General features: G+C 35.8%; 1 protein-coding gene across 2 annotated transcripts in view; it reads left to right on the top strand.

Annotated features, from left to right (window-relative positions):
• LOC150097088 (leukocyte receptor cluster member 8 homolog) overlaps positions 1-20217 on the top strand; it is a 347020-nt gene that overhangs the window by 108544 nt on the left and 218259 nt on the right. For both annotated transcript variants that reach the window (XM_090407668.1, XM_090407667.1), the window contains exons 5-6: positions 9275-9485; positions 18739-18774. In XM_090407668.1, the coding sequence (XP_090263794.1) occupies positions 9275-9485; positions 18739-18774 (247 nt within the window). The remainder of the gene's footprint in view (positions 1-9274; positions 9486-18738; positions 18775-20217) is intronic.

The following is a 20217-nucleotide window of genomic DNA, read 5'->3' as shown; positions in this document are numbered from 1 at the left end:
CCTCGTTTTTTTAATATGATTTTGCCATTGATGCCATCTGTTCATGTCTCTAATCTTTCTTAGGACTCTCATATCTGCAGTCACTAGTCTTTGGTCAAGTGTTTTACTTCTGAGCCAGCTCTCTGATCCATAAGTTAAAACTGGTTTGAACACTGTCTTGTATACAGCTAATTTAGCGTTCCGACTAATTTCTCTCTTATTCCATATGAATTTATTCAGTCGACTTCCTACCATACCAGCTTTGTAGATTCTGTTGTCTATTTCCATATTTAATTTACCATCTTCACTAAATATATCGTGCCTAAATAGCTGAAATGCTTTACTTGATCCACAAGTTCTCCGTTCACGACGCAGTTGACATTTTCAACGATTCTGCCTATTTTCATTGTCTTTGCTTTGTTATTGCTGACCTTCATACCATATCTACCACAACAGTTATTCAATTTAGTCAGGAAATCTTTCAGACTTGTAGCAGATTTATTTAAAAGTATAACATCATCTGCATAAAGTAAGGAGCTGACATTAACATCTCCGATTTTGATATCAGGTTTAATACCACTTTCCTTCATAATATAGTCCATATAGATAATAAATAACAGAGGCGATAATGTACATCTTTGTTTGACACCAGATTTAACATTAAACCATCTCCCTGTACTTTCTTCAATTCTAACTGCTGACTTAAAACTCAAATAAAGACTAAGTATTGCTTGATATAATGCTCCATTGACAGCATATAGCTGTTGTGTATTGAATAGCTTCTCTCTTGGCACCTTGTCATATGCATTTTCTAGATCGACAAAACTTAAATACAAATCTTTGTTATATTCTCATGACTTTTCAGCTATTTGTCGTAAAGTGAAGGGCAGCTTCTATTTGTCCTGAATCCAGCTTGTTCTTCACCAAGCTTTTCTTCCACAATTCTTCTCAACCGTTTCTCAAGTATACTTGCATAAATCTTACCAGGCACACTCAGTAGGGAAATACCCCTGTAATTCTCACATTCAGCGTTATTTCCCTTTTTATATATGGGTACTATGAGAGCTCTACTCCAATCATCGGGAATTCATCCCTCTGTCCAGGCTTTCTGAACTATGCAGTGCAGCCACTGTAAGACTTTTATGCCACCATACTTCAGCATTTCTGGTCGAATATCATCTACTCCTGCTGCCTTTCCACATTTCAAGCCTTTGATGGCTTTTTCTACTTCAAGTATGGATATGTATTCCTGACTGCATGCCTGTTGAGTGTTTTTTACCACTTTGCTATCGCTGCTTGTTTCATTTAGCAGTTTTTCAAAGGAATTATTCCATACTTCAATGATATCTTTTTCTCCTATTTTCATGTAACCTTTATCATCTCTAAGTCCTTTTACAGCACTCTTTCCTCCATTTCTGAGCTTCTCCAACAACCTCCAGAATATCTTACCACCACCTCGATATTTATTTTGTTTTCTTGCCAAAGTCCTCCCATGACTTTTGTTTAGCTAGTTTTACAAAGTGTTTAGCTTTCTTACATTTGTTTCTATGTTCTCTAAGAGCACAAGCTGACTTATTTGCCAGAAACTTTTGATATGCTTTCTTCTTTTCTTTCACTGCCTCTTTAACTTCCTGTGTCCTGCATGGAGTTCTGATTTTTCTATCTTTGCAGACAAACTCACCACAAGCCTCTCTAGCTGAATCAATCAGGGTTTTCTTCAAGACTTGCCACTGAATCTGCAAGGTTTGGTTCCTGTTCTCAAACTCTTTCATTTTTTCTTCAATAATCTTTGTGTATTTTAGTCTACAGTTCACATCTGAGAGCTGCTCAACTTTTATTCGCTTTAAAACTTTCTTACATGTTATTCTTTTCAATATGAAATTCAATTTTATCCTGCTCAAGACTAAATAGTGATAAATTTCAAATCCTCTGTACACTCTGGTGTCCTGCACCAGGGAGAAAACATCACTATCAACAATAACATTGTCAAAGAGACTTTTCTTATTCCTTGCCTCTTCTCTCCATGTGAATTTGTTCACATTTTTATGTTGGAACATGGTGTTAGTAATAACTAATCCATGTCCTGAGCACAAATCCAACAGGCATTTGCCATTATTATTAGCTTTGCTCTTTTCTCGAAATTTTCCCAAAATATTTTTGTATATCTGACAATCATTTCCTACCCTGCTATTTAGATCCCCAACAAGGACCAACTTTTCCTTTTTCATTGTGTGAGTTGCTTTCTCTAAAGCTTCAAAAAAATTCCTCCACTTCTACCTTAGTAGAACCTTCTGTGGCACCATAGGCACAAATAAGTCTCATTGTCCAGTTCCCCATTCTGATATTTGCCCACATCACTCTACTTGAGACTGACTGCCATTCAAGAAGATTAGCCTCGTATTTAGTGTTGAATACTATGACCTACTCCTTTTCCTTGATTGTCATTGCCTGAATATAACATTTTTTATATATTGCTCAGAAAGATCTCACCAGTTTTTGTCTTTTTTGTTTCAGTCATCCCTATTATGTCGATCTGGTACTTATCTAATTCCTCAGCCAGCTCCATTTCTTTGCCATTCAGGCTTCTTATGTTGATAGTACTGATCTTTAACTCTGGTGATGTTAAGTTGGGGTTTATTTTCAGATTTGTTCCAGTAGCTGACTTTTTGCTGTTTGCCCTGGTTTCCTGGCAAAAACAACGGGAGCCTTGTTTTTAACCAGGTGACGGCCCAGCCGGCATGAAATTTTGTCATGTACCATCATTTTGTATTTTGGTTTAACCAATAAGAATATGGTTTGGTCGGCTAAATCCCAAATTGCCAGCCCATCCTCGTTCGTTCAGTATCCAGGTAGATACCCAAAAGGGTGCACCACAAGAATGTGAGGATTGTACATTAATTTAGAATCCCTGGTCGGTTCTCTGCATTCCTTTAAAAGCTATGTAGAGGTCTCCTCTCAGTTATACAGCTTGACCCTTAAGCACCCCTTATAAGCATATTTTAGAGGTAAATATGTGCAGACTAAAAGAGGAAGGAATTTTGCACATACCTTGTTTGGATGATGGGATATCTTTTTCTCCATACTTCTGCTGTTTGGCTGATAAATGGGGAGAGGAGGAGGAAAGGAAACGTGTGTGTGTGGGGGGGAGGAAGTTTGTTTGAGATAAGGTGGGAAGATTAAATTAGAAAACCTGGGTTTTTTTTATTTAAAAAATAATATATATTATTATTATATTTAAGGGTGTTTCTTTGGGAAAAGGAATAGATTTATGGGAAACAGGGCTGGGGTAGAGCGTTAACAGGGTGCGAGCCGTTTCGATTGTGTATTGTCATTGGAACATTTTGGGAAAGTGTAGGGCTATGTCATGTTGCCTTGGTGTATCTGTCTTAGAGGGACTTTTGTTTTCGCTTATTGGTCGGAGTGATGACCTAATTTTTATGTTGTGGAGCTTCCAACACTTTGAAATTATGTAGGGGCGGTGGACATTGAGTTTTTGTCACATTTTATGGCTTTTGTTTCTGATATTCTAAGCATTGTTTCGTTGTATTGTTTGTCTATTATTATGGCCTTGTCAATTTGCAGGATATGTTTCTGTTCAAGGGCGTGAACTGCTATTTCTGTCTTCCCTGTACTCTGTATTTTATTTTTCTTTTTGATGTTGCGTTTTTTTGTGTTTAAATGTTCTGGAATAGGGATGTTACAGTGACGGAAGTATTTCCTTAATAACATAACAGATGTGTGGCTAGTTGTTTTACTGAGGGAAGCATCATGATGTTCCTTTTCCTTCATGCATTAGATGTAGTATCTGGTGTGACCAAGACTTCATCTTCTCTAATAGTATCTTTTTATAGGTCTTCCTGTTTTTCTCTTATTCTTTGGTTTCCAACTATAGACTTGTTTTATTATTCTATCTTCCCTTCTTCTTTCCATGTGTTCAATCCATTTTATTCTTCGGGTTGCTACCCAGTTGTTTATCGCTTGTATTTCACACTGTTTTCTTATATCTGTATTTATTATTTTATCTAGTTTTATATACTATTTTTCTTAATATATTAATTTCACCTGTGTTTACCATTTGTCTTGTTTTACCGGTGTCTGGCTGCATTATATGTCATAATAGACCTGATTACTGCTTTATAAATTCTGGTTTTTGTCTCTACTCTACTCTAAGATGTTATTATAATATACTAAAATGCTTTTTCTTATGGGTCTTGCCCAGGGGTGTGTTTGTAAATTTTTAACATCCAGTGTGCTAAACAAAACAAAACAAAAAACAAAAAAAAAAAAAAAAAAAAAAAAAAGCTGCAGGTTTTCAGAACAATTCTAGTAATGCAAAACTTTGGCAGATGTTAATCATGGGAATGTGAAAAAGTTGCCCAGGCAAAATTAATCAATTGTGTTATATTTCCTTCTTGTTCTCTCTATTATTATTTATTCTTATTTTATTTTATTTTTATTTCATTTACTTTCTTTCCTTATATGCTTTGTATGCCATTTATTCTCTACTAAATTCTTTTCCCCTTATTAATAAGCAGTCCTATTGGCCTCCCTATAGTTTAATCACATAACATTCTGATAGAGTTCACCCGATAAGCATTAACAAAATTTATATTATAACTGCACGAGCTAAAACCTAGGATAGATGGGACTCTTACCCAGGATGGCTCTCTCAGAATGATACATGATGATTAGACTAAAATAAACTTTATATCTCTGTTCACTAATCTCTTTCATACAGTCGTGGCTCGCTTTATTTATTCATACACGTGGGTTCATCCCGCTAAGTTCGTCAATGTTTTATGAGCGGCTGTTTGAATTCATAAGATAAAAAACAGGTTAGGCAGGTACTTAAAGGAAACATTTTAATAAACTTGAGAAATTATACAAGTAAGCATTACTAACATAATATGCGGTCATTAGTTATATTACTTTACACATTACTATTAGCTCATACAGAGATAAACCTGTCCTTGTTGGGCAGACAATTCTTAAATAAAAGGGCCTGAGCCAAATCTTAGATAATTCTTAAAGTTCCATAATGTTAGTCCATTTTACAAATTCTCTTAGGGGATCACATTCTTTTATGACTGGAATTCACAAAAACAAAAGTCTACTTTACCGTCTCTGATTGGTTACTATGTCTTTCTTCTTGCCTTGTCTGGTCATCAAGGCCTCCTCGCTCTGCTTACTATTTGATTACCTTCAACTAGCCATACAAATGGAATCTCAATGGGAAAGAAAGGATATAACACGGGAACATCGCCTGAAACGGACGGCATCTGCTTGGTTCCTCTGTCACACGACAACGCACAGCTATCCTAGTCCAAGGAAATAGTGTGGCCCATTCCATACGCTGCGACAGATGAACCAATGCCTTCCATGGCCAGCCAGGAACTTCTCCGACGGAGCAGACTGGACCTATGTCCGAGAGAGGTCAGGAACCAGGAACCCAAAAAAGCCTTGAATGGGGTTTGCATAGTCTTTTTGTTTTCTTTCTCTTCTCGGTGTTTCTCGGCCATTGCGATGCCCGCCAAACCGGTCACGTGGATTTACGTCATTGTATTCAGCTCCCTCTATTACATCGCACGTGCACTTGTTTTGCTCTTCTTGGAAAGCGATTTAGTTTCTCTTTCCAGTAACTACCTTCCCCCCCCCCTTTTTTTTTTTTTTTTTTTTTTTTTTTTTTTTTTTTTTTTTTTTTTTTTTTTAATGCGTAACAGGACAGTTAAAGGTGACCCTTGAACTCTGGCTCACAGGCTTTGCTACTTTAGTATATAAAAAGGGGTTCTTAAATAGAATTAACAGCTTTAATTAATTTCTATATCTGACCCACATGCATTACAGGTTAGGTCTTACAAACATTTTTGTACAATTCGTTGCTCTTAATTTTGATTTATATACATAAAGTTATCTTTCTAATATATTGCCAACATGCCACATTCTCTGCCCACGTTTAAATAAAGTTGTGTCCTGAATAATTCATTTGAAAACATTTCTTAGTTTATTCACGACAAAACAATTGTTTGTTGAAAAATAACATTGCTGTTAAACTGCTACAGGAGGTAATCTGTACACAGGCTGCTGCATAGAGATGTGGGCAGGAGAAAAGAAACACAAAGGGTGTCCAAGTAAGCATCCTGATGGATTTTTTGTGTCACCATGCTAGTGTAGGCGACTTCAAACTTTACATCACCATTCCAGAATCTAACAATTAACATAAAAACATACTTACATACTTATCTTTTTAGCGCAGCATAAATATGTTTTTGTTTATAACAACTTCCTGTATGATGAACTGTGAATTTTGTGAATTTTTAAGTTTTATATCTAAGTGTCTAACATGAATGTAAGTCAGAAAAAGGGGCAAAATAAGAGAGGAATTATTAATGAAATATTGTAAGTGAAAGAATGTGTACTATTCAATAACATAGGACAAAGATCACCCTAATACTGTAAAAGCAGGATAAGCACCCGCGGGCATCACATCTTAGAAGGCATCATGACGCATATGTTCCCCGAAACAAGAAGTCCCGTATGTTAATTGGTGAAGTCACCCAAATGGAGACCGATGGGTGAGACAATAAGATGTTTCAAACTCGGAAAGGTGGCGCTCTAGGAGAGCGAATAAAACCCGCGACATGGAAGTAAATGACCCCGTTTTTTCTTGTTCCTGGATTTCTCTTCGTGTGTGCTCCGAGAGTTCTTCGCGGTTCAGCTCTCATTTCTGAGGGCTGACTTACAATAGAGTTCGATATGACACCGCAGTAGAGTTTCGGCAAGACTAACCGCAGGCCGTGGTGAGAAGATCATCGACATAAAAACCTAAGCAGAAGGACAGCGTCCAGCCCAGGCGAGCACGTGTAACCCATGTGGCGATAAAAATCGAGACAACCAGATTCGAAACAAAGAACGAAGGACGGCAGAAAACTGAAGAGAAAGAATAGATAAGTACTCTCACTTGTTCTAGCCCCTTTTTGAGAATTGACTAACATTTAAAAGAACGCAATCTGAAATTTGTATTAAAAGAAAGAGTGAAGAATTAAGATCTGTGTAATTGACTATGTTTTCTTGAAGCGAACTTTAAGGACTTTCAACCAGATAGAGATTCTGTCATGTTTATTCCGAGAGAGGATATAAAATGTGTTAAAGTACCTTAATGTCCAAAATGAGTTGTAATCATAATTGTAATATGTACTGAGTTATTGAATTTACTGATATTTTGAAGTAAAGTACTAAAATGCTTTAAGACTGAGAGAGAGTGAATGAAAGGTATAGGTTTAACATTAGATTTGATGATCAATTTAACTTGTATGGCATTACTAATTGAATTTAATAAATGTTTTGATTCTTTAATTATGTGTTTCTGATCATGATGACTGACCCTTCATTAAACATGAAACCTAAGAATGTGTGTGTGTGTGTGTGTGTGCGTGCGGGAATACCCCAATTGAAAGTAAGGGCACGACTGCAAATAAGAGTAAAATTATGCCAGAGAGCCTAAGTTTCTAGGAATTAGATATACAGGGTGTTCGGGATAAATTTGACATATTTATAATTAATTATATTTTTCCGTAAGTTACATGTATTAACACACACTTCTCTTCATTTAAAAGTTTGGACCCTTCTTCATTCATATACAAGATGTCAGAAAGGATGGATAGCTGGAACCCACCTGAATCATGGAAGAGAATAACTTGTATCATGATGATTCGTGCCCGCCATCAAAATAAGGATATTACGACTGCTGCCCAATGCTCCCTGAATACAGTAAAAACAATCAGGCATGAACTAGAGACTTGCAATGGTGACTACGAGGATGTAGCAAGAAGAAAGATCCCTAGCAGACGATCTGATTGCGTTCGTACAGCAGAATTCCTCGCAAATCTGCAGGAACAGGTGTTGAAGAACCCTGGCATTGGAATTCTGGCTTTGTTCGTGGAGTTGCTAACTGTAGTCAAGCCCTGGATAACAAGGGTAGCCAATGGTAGGCCGTATGTATGGCAGCAAGATTCGGTCCCTTGCCACACCTCTGGGAAAAGTCAAAAATGGTTGTCTGAAAATTTCTACGACTTCACCAGTCCAAATGTTTGGCCTCCAAACTCCCCAGACCTTAACCCCATGGATTATTTTGTATGGGGCGCAGTTGAAAAAGACACCAATCGCACTTCCAGTAATACAAAAGCCCAGTTAATGGATAAAATTAAAACAGTTTTTGCGGCCCTTCCCAGGGAGACTGTAGCATCAGCTTGTTCGAGGTTCCGAAGCAGAATTGAAGCTGTGATCGATGCTAATGGTGGTTATTTTGAGTAAATCTTGTTGATAGTATTGTAATTAACTCTGCCTGTAATGTTTTTTTGTCAATTCATTAAATTTAATAGATACAAAGAAGATTTTCTTTTTCCTTACGAAACTGTCAAATTTATCCCGAACACCCTGTATATTGTTAGTAACACCTGATATTCTATAATTAACCTAAAGGCAGAGTCTATTTCTGACTTTAAGGCTGAGGCTGGCGCAGTAAAAAAAATAAATTTGCCTGAGTGATCAGGATAATTTATAGAATTCAGGGAACGGGTAAACTTCTGGTGGCCCTTAAAAGTTAAGTTACATAAGAAGGAGTATAAGAGAAGCAAGACATAAGATTAAGTTTATTATTAATGTGGATTGCATAACAATGATGCAATCTACTTAACGTAGAGACATGCGCAATAGAATTTAATATTGCAACTGTAATAATAAAGGCTAAAATTGAATAAGTTGTCCCGATATATCAAATGAGAGAGATACAAGACACACAATAATATAAAAAGAAAGAAGGGACGACACAACACTAGCTTATTGTTCAAATTCTGATTCTGCCAGCCATTTTGCATTGAAGTACATGTTGCTGTACAGTTTATAGACCATTGTTCAGTTTAACAACTAGCTCACAGAATTCTTGAAAATTTAATAACTGGCTGTACCACACTACTGGTCTTACTACACATTCAGTTATATTATCTATATTGATAACATTTTATTGCTCTGCATCTTCCTAGTTCAGTGATGATCAAGGTATGTGTGCCTGGTTCACTTTGTGCATATATTTGGTGGTGGTGGTGGGGGGGGGGGGTTGTAACCATTTGTTCAATGATTGTTGACCTTGAGTGTAGACGAAGAAATGCATGAAGATATGAAATAAGGCAAATTTCTTCACATTTTATATTGGGATTTCTTATGTTTGGAAATATTTGTATAGATTTTTTGGTTATAATTTTTCATTAAGTTTTTTACTAATTTTTTTAAAATCTTATAGAATCTCCTGGCTCAGCAGGAATAAGGTTTGTTCTTCCAAAAAGAAATGTACAATCTGGAAATAATCCTTTAAACCCAGCCTTTCCAAATAGAGGAAAAGGAAGAGGCAGAAGTCGTGGTGGAGGTTATATTCAGTGTCATCAGCAATATAATGGTCATATGGGATCAACTTCAGGGAGTTCCATTCAGCAACACCAAGAAGAAAGCAAAGGGTAATTTTTTAATATTATCACTATTTTAAATTACATTTTTATGTGGTTCACACCTGCAAAAGGTTTATTTATAAACCTATGGTACATTCGAGCCATGGGTGGTCTAGGATTTTTTTCTTCTATTTTTACTAATTTTATATATAATTTTTTGTGTTTTTATTTATTTTTTACATAGCAGAAATCCTGCTATAGAGACCAAACATGGAACTTTTTCAAGCAACTTCAGGCCTCCAATAAGTGTGTCAGTGGTCTCATACAAGGCATTGAAATTCATCTCCCACCTAAAGACAATCACAAACATCCATGCCAATGAGGGTTTGAATAAGCATTCAAATCCTCAGCCTATAGGTTAGAAAGGTTGTATGCTAACTACTTGGCTGTTGTTGACTTTTGTCATTCTCAAGTTTTGTGCATAAATACATACTGGTTTTTGTTATGTAAGAAAAGTGAACAGTAACTGTTATTTATATCGTGTTATTGTTTAACGACCAATAAAAAAAAATAAGTGGTGTCAAGAAAAAATTTTGACACTCATTTTTAATCGACTTGAAGATAACATTATCATTCTTGTAGTACAATGCTTCATTGTTAGTTTCCTGTGAATCGTTTTTATTATTTTCATTTTTTACGAATGTCCTAATGTCTTTTAATACTTTAAACCCAGCCTTTCCAAAGAGAAAGAGAGAAAAGGAAAAGGCAAAAGTCAGTGGAAGTTATATTCAGGGGTCTCAGCAATACAATGGTCATGTGATCTTACTTTCAGGGACTTCCACAAGAAAGAAATTAGCCAAAACACTACAATGCCCAGAGACAATCTTTTCAAAACACTAGAATTATATGGGGTAAATGGAATATTATACAGATCAACATGTAGTGTTATATTTAAATGACTGTGTTGCTTCAGTAGTTGGAATCGAAAGAAATACAGGAAAATGGCTTAATGTAAATTCCAGTGTAAGACAAAGGTGCACATTATCTCCACTCTTATTCTAATATCTGCTGTAATGCTACTTTCTTTCATAATGTGATCCATATACATAGATGATGAATAAGAGTGGAGATAATTAGCACCTTTGCCCTTACACCAGAATTTACATGAACCCATCTACCTGTATTTCTTTCGATTCTAACTAAGCTATATCAAACTTAGTTCTGCTTTATGCAGATGATGATTTACTCCTAAATACATCTATTGCAAGTCTCTAGAATTCTCTGCTAAACTGAATAACAGCTGTAACAAATTTGGCATAAATATCAGTAATAAAAATACCAAAACTGTGAAAATGACAGAAACATATAGAAAGCTTTATCTGCATTCTGAATAGAAGTCCTATAGAACAAGTAAAATATTTCACCTATTTAGGCAATGTTTTTAGTAAATTTGGAAACATACAAGAGAGTAAACAAAGCTGGTATTTTGGGGGGAAAATAATTGAATAAAAGTTATATGGAGGGGGTTCCATATAAATTCTGTTATTCCATATAAATAAAATTTATATGGAATAAGTGAGAAATTAACCAAATTAGCACTATACAAGATGGTATTCAAACTTGTTTCAAGTTATGCATTTGAGAGTTTGGTGAGAAGTAAAGCACTTGATCAAAGACTAAAGACTACAGATATGAGAGTTCTGAGAAAAATTACAGGAGTGAACAGATGGTAGCAATTACAGAATCTTATCAAAAATATTAAGAAGGAACTTGACATTGTTAGCATTCAAGAATGCGTGAGCAGAGCTAATGTAATGTGGTATGGTCACTTGAACAGAATGGGTACGAAAAGATCAGCAAAGATGGCAAGACAAAGACCCTGGTCAATTGGAATACTGCATCAGATGAACAAAAACTGAGCTTTTATATATTTTTGAAAAGTTACTAAAATTTTTCACAGCATTAAGAAATTCTTAAATCAAGATTTTAAAGGATTTCTAATGATTGACTAGAAGTTTCATCTTTAAATCAGTTCTGAAAAATGATTTTTATTCATAAGACTGTAAATATATAGGGGGTGCTTCACGGATAAAGCTATATAACTGAGAGGAGACCTCCACATAGGCTTTAAAGGAATGCGGAGAACCGTTCAGGCCCTCTGACTTAATGTCCAATCCTCACCTTTTCGTGGTGCACCCTGTTGGGTATCTACTTGGATACTGAACGAACGAGGATGGGCTGGCAGTTTGGGATTTAGCTGACCAAATTGTATTCTTATTGGCTTAAATCAAAATATCAAATGATGGTACAACATAACAGAATTTCATGCTGGTGGGGTGTCGCCCAGATAAACAAGCCCCCGTTGTTTTTGCTAGGAAACCAGAGCAAATAGCAAAAAAGTCAGCTACTGGAACAAATCCTAAAACCCACCCCAACTCATTATCACCAGAGTTCAAGATCAGTGCTATCAACATAAGAAGCCTGAATGGCAAAGAAATGGAGCTAGCTGAGGAATTGGATAAGTACCAGATTGACATACTGGAGTGACTGAAACAAAAAAGGCAAAAACTGGTGAGATCTTTCTGAGCAATAAATACAAAATGTTATATTCAGGCAATGACCATGAAGGAAAAGGAGTAGCCATAGTATTCAACACTAAATATGAGGCTAATATTTTTGAATGGCAGGCAGTCTCAAGTAGAGTGATGTGAGCAAATATGAGAATGGGGAACTGATAAGTCTCATTGTGCAGTTCCCCATTCTCATATTTGTTCCTCCACTTCTACTAAGGTAGAAGTGGAGGAATTTTTTGAAGCTTTAGAGAAAGCAACTGACACAATGAAAAAGGAAAAGTTGGTCCTTGTTGAGGATCTAAATAGCAGAGTAGGAAATGATTGTCAGATATAGAAAACTATTTTGGGAAAATTTGGAGAAAAGAGCAAAGCTAATAATAATGACAAATACCTGTTGGATTTCTGCTTAGGACATGTACTGGTTATTACTAGCACAATGTTCTAACATAAAAATGTGCACAAATTCGCATGGAGAGAAGAGGCAAAGAATAGGAAAATTCTCTTTGACAATGTTATTGTTGATAGTGAAGTTTTTCCCTTGCAGTTACCAGAGTGTACAGAGGATTTGAAATTGGAAGTGATCACCATTTAGTCTTGAACAGGATAAAATTGAATTTTATATCGAAAACAATAACATGTAAGAAAGTTTTAAAGTGAATAAAAGTTAAGCAGCTCTCAGATGTGAACTGTAAACTAAAATACACAAACTTAATTGAAGAAAAAATGAGAGTTTGAGAACAGGAATCAAACCTTGCAGATTCAGTGGCAAGCCCTGAAGAAAACACTGATTGATTCTGCCAGAGAGTCATGTGGTGAGGTTGTCTGTAAGGATAGAAAAATCAGAACTCCATGGTGGACACAGGAAGTTAAACGAGGCAGTGAAAGAAAAGAAGAAACATATCAAAAGTTCCTGGCAAATAAATCAGCTTCTGCTATTAGATAATACAGAATCAAATTTAAGAAAGCTAAACAATGTGTAAAACTAGCTGAACAAAAGTCATGGGAAGAGTTTGGTAAGAACATAGAAAATAAATATCAAGAAGGTGGCAAGATATTCTGGAGGTTGTTGAAGAAGCTCAGAAATGGAGAAAGAGGAAAGGAATTATAGATGATAAAGGTGACATGAAAACTAGGGAAAAAAAAAGATAGCTCTGATGTATGGAATAATTACTTCAAAATACTGCTAAATGTAACAAGCAGTAATAGCACAGTGGTAAAAAACAACAGTTACACGGTCAGGAATACATATCCATACTCGAAGTAGAAAAAGCCATCAAAAGCCTGAAATGTGGAAAGTCAGCAGGAGTAGATGCCATTCGACTAGAAAGTCTTAGTGGCTGCATTGTGTAGTTCAGACTGCCTGGAACAGAGGGACAAATTCCAGATGATTGGAGTAAAGCTCTTATAGTATCCATATATAAAAAGGGAAATATAACTGAATGTGAGAATTACATAGGTGTTTATCTACTGAGTGTTCCAGGTAAGATATATTCAAGTATACTCGAGAAACGATTGAAGGATTGTGGAAGATAAGCTTGTTGAAGAACAAGCTGGATTCAGGCCAAATAGAGGTTTTCGGGATCAGATTTTCACTTTACAACAGATAGTTGAGAAATCGTGGGAATATAATAAAGATCTGTATTTAAGTTTTGCAGATCTGGAAAAGACATATGACAAGAGAGAAGCTATTCAGAATGCTACAGTTATATGGTGTCAATGGAGCATTATATCAAACAATACTTAGTCTTTATTTGAGTTGTAAGTCAGCAGTTAGGATTGAAAGAAGTACAGGGAGGTGGTTTAATGTTAAATCTGGTGTGAGACAAGGATGTACATTATCCCCTCTGTTATTTATTATCTATATGGATTATATTATGAAGGAAAGTGGTATTAAACCTGATATCAAAATTGGAGATGTTAATGTCAGATCCTTGCTTTATGCAGATGATGTTATACTTCGCTATAAATCTGCAAGATTTCCTGATTAAATTGCATAACTGTTGTAGTAGATATGGTATGAAGGATATCATTAAAAAGACAATGACAATGAAAATAGGCAGAAACATTGAAAACATCAACTGCATTGTGAATGGAGAATCTATAGAACAAGTAAAACATTTCAGCTAATTAGGCACGATTTTTAATGAAGGTGGTGAATTAAATATGGAAATAGAATCAACAAAGCTGGTATGGTAGGCAGTTAACTGAATAAATTTATATGGAATAAGAGAGAAATTAGCTGTATACAGACAGTGTTGAAGCCAATTTTAACTTATGGATCTGAGAGATGGGTGAGAAGTAAAACACTTGATCAAAAACTAGGGACTGCAGATATGAGAGTCCTGAGAAAGATTAGGGGCATGAACAGATGGTATCAATATCTTATTAAAAAGAGGATATTAGGAAAGATCTTGCCACTGTCAGCATCCAGGAATGTGTTAGCAGAGCTGATCTCAGGTGGTATGGTCACTTATACAGAATGGGAGAGGAAATATTGGCAAAACAAGTGTTTTCTGCCATGTTGGCAGAAAAAGACCAAGATATAGATGGATAATCCAATAAAAAGTGCCTTAGTAGATAGAAATATAAGATCTGATAATGTTGGAGTTTTGACAGCTAACAGACTGATTTGGAGGAAAATTGTAGATAGGAAGTTATTAATGATGTAAATTTTTCATTTAGTACTATCATATCCTGTACACCCCTTGAGGGTATATATCAATGCAGTGCATCAACTAAGACTTTTATACCTCCTTAAGACTTTCTAGTCAAATGTCATTTATTCCTGCTGCCTTTCCACATTTCAGGCTTTTGATGGCTTTTTCTACTCTTTAAGTATGTATATGTATTCCTGTTGTATTTTACCATTGTGCTGTCATCACTGCTTGTTTCATTTAGCATACCCCGAAGTTACGGTGGGACCAACAAAAAGCGTGCAAGTCGAATTCACGTAACTCGGGGTATAATTTTGCATGTAATTTATATATACAAACATTATATATACATACAAAATATTAGTTAATTTGGACCAAAGGTTTATAAAAACACCTATATTTTTTAATAAATATAATCATAATTGTAGTTTTTCGTACATAAAAAAAAGAAAGTTATTTCGATGTCGATGGTTTCATAAAATCTAATAGATTCGTCTGACAACATAATGTTTTTTTTCTTCTCATGCAAAGTTTCTTCATAGCAACCTAATGATTTTTTTTTATTCCTTGCCTTGTGGCTACAATTCATTCTTTGTTAGAATCTGTGTTCTGCAAAATCTGTAAACCTTTCTTTTATGATTGTTCTTACTGTGGATTCCTTTAGATCGAACTTCTTTGCTAGCTCACAAATTTTCATTCTGCCTTCAAAATCCTTAATAATGTTGAGTTTTGTGTCCAAAGTCAATGTTTTTCTTTTCTTGCTAGCTGTAGAAGAATTGGACTTGCTTCTTTTGGACGACATTACTATTTTTTATGTGATAAAATTTTTATCAAGAACATAACATTAAACAATCGCAAGGTTTGTAGACTATAAAAATCGTGCATGAATGGAGATCGCACGAAACATGTCAGTGCTTGTTCACAACATGTGCGACACTGGCGAATGCAGTAGGTGCAGGAAAGATACAACTAGTGGTGAGGCGTGAAGCAGGACGGGAATATGTACATATAAGAAACCGTGTATCTCCGGATTCACATAAGTCGGGGTATGACTGTATTTCAAAGTATTTATTCCATAAATCAGGAAAACTATAAAAAAGGGCTATCTTTTTTCTAGTTTTCATGCCACCTTTATCGTCTCTAATTCCTTTTGCAGCACTCTTTCTCCATTTCTGAGCTTCTTCAACAACCTCCCGAATATCTTGCAACCTTGATATTTATTTTCTGTGTTCTTACCAAACTCTTCCCATGACTTTTGTTTAGCTAGTTTTACAGTGTTTAGCTTTTTAAATTTGTTTCTGTGTTATCTAATAGCACAAGCAGACTTATTTGCCAGGAACTTTTGATATGCTTTCTTCTATTCCTTCACTGCCTGTTTATGTGTCTACCATGGAGTACTGATTTTTCTATCCTTGCAGACAATCTCACCACATGCCTCTCTGGCTGAATCAGTCAGTATTTTCTTCAGTGTTTGCTACTGAATCTCCAAGGTTTGGTTCTTGTTTTCAAAGTCTTTCATTTTTTCATAATTATTGTTTGTGTATTTTAGTTTACAGTTCACATCGGAGTTCTGCTCAACTTTTATTTGCTTTAAATCTTTAAAAATTTTATCCTGCTCAAGACTAAATGGTGATCGCATCCAATTTCAAATCCTCTGTACACTCTAGTGTCCTGCACCAAGGAGAAGACATCACTATCAACAATAACATCGTCATTGAGACTTTTCTTATTCCTCTTCTCTTCATATGAATTTGTGCACATTTTTATGTGTGAACGTTGTGTTAGTAATAACCAGTCCTTGTCTTGAGCAGAAATCCAACTGGTATTTGCCATTTTATTAGCTTTGCTCTTTTCTCCAAATTTTCCTGAAATGTCTGACAGTAATTTCATACTCTGCTGTTTAGATGTCCAACAAGGACTAACTTTTCCTCTTTCATTGTGTCAGTTGCTTTCTCTAAAGCATCTAAAAATTCCTCCACTTCTACCTTAGTAGAACATTCTGTGGATCTATAGGCAGAAATAAGTCTCATTGTCCTGTTCCCTATTCTCATAATTGCCCACATCACTGTACTTGATATTGCCTGCCATTCGAGAAGATTGGCCTCGTATTTAATGTTTGAATAGGATAACTACTCCTTGTCCCTGATTGTTATTGCCTGAATATAACATTTTGTAATTATTGCTCAAAAAAATCTCACCAGTTTTTGTCTTTTTTGTTTCAGTCACCCCTATTATGTCAATCAGGTACTTATCCAATTCTTCTGCTAGTTCCAATTTTTTGCCATTCAGGCTTCTTTTGTTGATAGTACCGATCTGAACTCTGGTGATGTTGAGTTGGGATGTGTTTCAGGATTATATTTCATTGAACATTATGCTGGATGAAATATATTAAAATTTTTGAGTAAAATTCTATATAATTGTTGTTACATGTGCGAACTGTGAATGTTTAGTACACATGTTGCATTAAAACTATTTAAAGCTTAATTGTAGAATCCTGGGATCCTAATTGTCACCTTTGGATGGCTAACTAGTCTAGCTATAAATACTGTTATAACTTGAACAACATGTTAACATCTAATATATCGATGAGCTGTTTACATCTTTAGCACATGCATAGAGCAGCATTCAATATTCAAAATGTCTCCCTTTTGCCTTCACGCCCACCTGAAGTCTGTGAAGCCACATATAGATTGTGGCATACACAGCATCCAACAGAAACACTGCACTGCCCTTTCTAAGTCCAATTTCAGGCTGGCAATGCTGGGGTATCGTTTCTTGCAGGCTACCCTCTCAAACTGAAACCACAATTTGAAGTTCATTGGATTCAGATCAGTATTTTCAGATGGAAAATCAGATTGTGATATGTGGTCGTGCACATTTACCTCCAACCACTGTTGTGTGCAGGGGCTGAGTTCTGTTAGATGGTCCACTGCCTACTGTGAAACAAGGTTGTTCAGGTACTGTAGTACATGTTCCAAAATGGTATCTTGATACACTTTGGATTTTTTGACCTCATCTTCACAGAAATGTAACTTGAATATCCCTGATACGTTGCCCCCCAGTAAACTATCACTGACATTGGGTGATGACCTCTCTGAATCCTGGGTGCTATGGCAGCACGAGCTGTGCTCTCGTATGAGTCATATACCTGATTGTTTTGGCATTTAAACAACTCTTCAGTGAATTGTTTGCATGCAGCTAGAGAAGTGCTTTTTGATTTTATCATCCTTTTCTGCATAAGTTGTGGTGTTAGGAAGTGTCTCCAGTAGAATGATGATAGGCTCACCACCAGGTCATCAGTTAGTACACATGACATCATTCTCTGCGAAACACTCATCTCTCGTGACATCACTTTCTGCGTTCTCACAGGATTATGGTGGAGGCATGCCTTCACAGCCCTCCCTCACAAGGTTGCCCTAATGCAACTTGGCCAACCTGTCCTTTGGTGGTCAGATATGTCTTCTCTATCATTGTAATGGTTAATAGTCCAATACACAAACATCCTACTGATCCTGAGTGTTTTTAGTATGTTGAAAATAACTGGTGGCTGCATTCCAACCTTATGAAGTGCTATTAGAGCTAAGCAATTCACATAATCTTCCCACTGCTTGTTAACCCATACAGCTAGACATCTCTCTCTCTCTGTGTGTACTGAGAAACACGTGAATATTGGCTGCACACAGTGCCACTAACAGAAGCAGGCTCATGCAATTCTGTGGATACAAAGGGGTATGATAATTGTAACAGTATTTATGGCAAGGCTACGTATATTTTGACGTGCAACTTTGGTTCTCAGGTTGAAGCTTTTGAATGTTACAGAGGTAGGGATGGTAAGTAATCAAATGGCGGAGAGGGAGAGATTTAGGATTACTCTTATAAATGTGTGGGATAATGTATTTACCTCCTTTATCTTTAAATTTCACAATCTGCAACAGTTAAAATGTTATACAAATTTCTTGGATATTCAGAATTACTGACGTAAGAATAAAACTTCAGTGATTTGGTAAGCTCTGATTCATTAAGATTTAGTGTTTATGTAATATATTGATACAAATGTTTGCAGGGCATTTCAAAATTTTTAAATTCCTTTAATAGTCTCCCAAAGTGTCATGATTGGCCTGAAAGCCTTAGGTAAGTACTGCTTTTTTTTAATGTTTTTTCATTTTTTTTATTTCAGTTAAATATGTTTGACATCTGATTTTACAAAAATACTCATTGAAGTTGGGAGGGTATTAACTAGAATAGCAATATTCCTGAAAGTGACTAAGGTATAATTTAGGCTGCTTCAGGGAACATTGATAAATTTTTGATACTATGCATGTTCTATAAGAAAGCATACAATTTAATGTATATTCTGATGTCAGCTGCATGATTAAATAATGATATTGCAGAATGCTTGTATTGGTTGCTACTGAACTGGGAATACAACATTCATTAGAAGAAAGCATGTGTAACATTAAGGTAAATTCATATTTATGAATTTAGGGACACAAAACACGTGTTGAAAAGATTATTTTACTGATTAATAATAAAATAATAACTTGACGTTTCGACCCCTGTATTGAGGTCATCAGAAGGATACATGTGTATAAGAACCAAGCTACATGCTGTTGCACTCTATACAGGTAAATTAAATCTACGTTGTTAACTAATCTTTTTTCTTAGCCTGCCCTCTAGTGATTAAAAAAAACAAACAATAAAAACTACAATAAACTGCTAAAGTCCTCACGTACTAGGATTCTTCTGGAATTATACAGTTTATATTGTTATACTACGATTATCTTCTGGATTTGTACAGTACAGGTTGCTATTGAATTTTCAGGGAAAAAAAAAAAAAACACTTCACCAAGTCTTCTTGTATTGAGATTTTTCTTCGTGGTTGCTATGAAGGTCGCAGATGGGTCCTCCACATTCTTGGAATGGTTAGACCATCATTTTTATTCAGATTCGGATCATGTTTGAGCATTTCACATGCTTCCTTGAATTTCAGCTCGAACCAGGTTTTGGTGCGGTGTAGGGACTTGGTACCTTTCCAATTAATTCATTCTGTGGTATGTTTGTAGTGCATGGTAAGAAAGGCCGGTTTTTCCAAAATGGAGGTATTTTATGTGTCGTTTGTGTTCATCCTTTCTGATTGGGATGGTTCACCCTGTTTCCCCTATGTATGGTATGTTACATGTGCAATCTATTTTGTAAACCCCTGGGTGGGCTAGGTGTGGCAGGGGATCCTTGGAAGAACTGAGTAGTTGTCTTAATTTTGTCGGGGGTTTAAAGGTGTTTTTGATGTTGTATTTATGTAGTGTTCTATTTTTTCAGAAATGCCTCTAACATATGGTATAGCAATAACATTCTTGAAATCTTTTTTGTTATTAGTGGTATCTTTGTAAACCCAGTGGTTTACAAAATAGATTGCACATGTAACATACTATACTTAGGGGAAACAGGGCAAACATCCCAATCAGAAAGGATGAACACAAACGACACATAAAATACTTCCATTTTGGAAAAACCGGCCTTTCTGACCACGCTCTTCAAACATACCACAGAATTGATTGGAAAGTATCAAGTCCCTAC

The sequence above is a fragment of the Typopeltis vanoorti genome, chromosome 17, assembly GCF_054136105.1.
Source record: "Typopeltis vanoorti isolate ZY-2024b chromosome 17, IOZ_Tvanoo_1.0, whole genome shotgun sequence".
Classification (NCBI taxonomy): Eukaryota; Metazoa; Arthropoda; class Arachnida; order Uropygi; family Thelyphonidae; genus Typopeltis; species Typopeltis vanoorti.
Note: the sequence above shows the minus strand (reverse complement) of the source record. Positions and strands in the feature narration are given on the sequence as shown.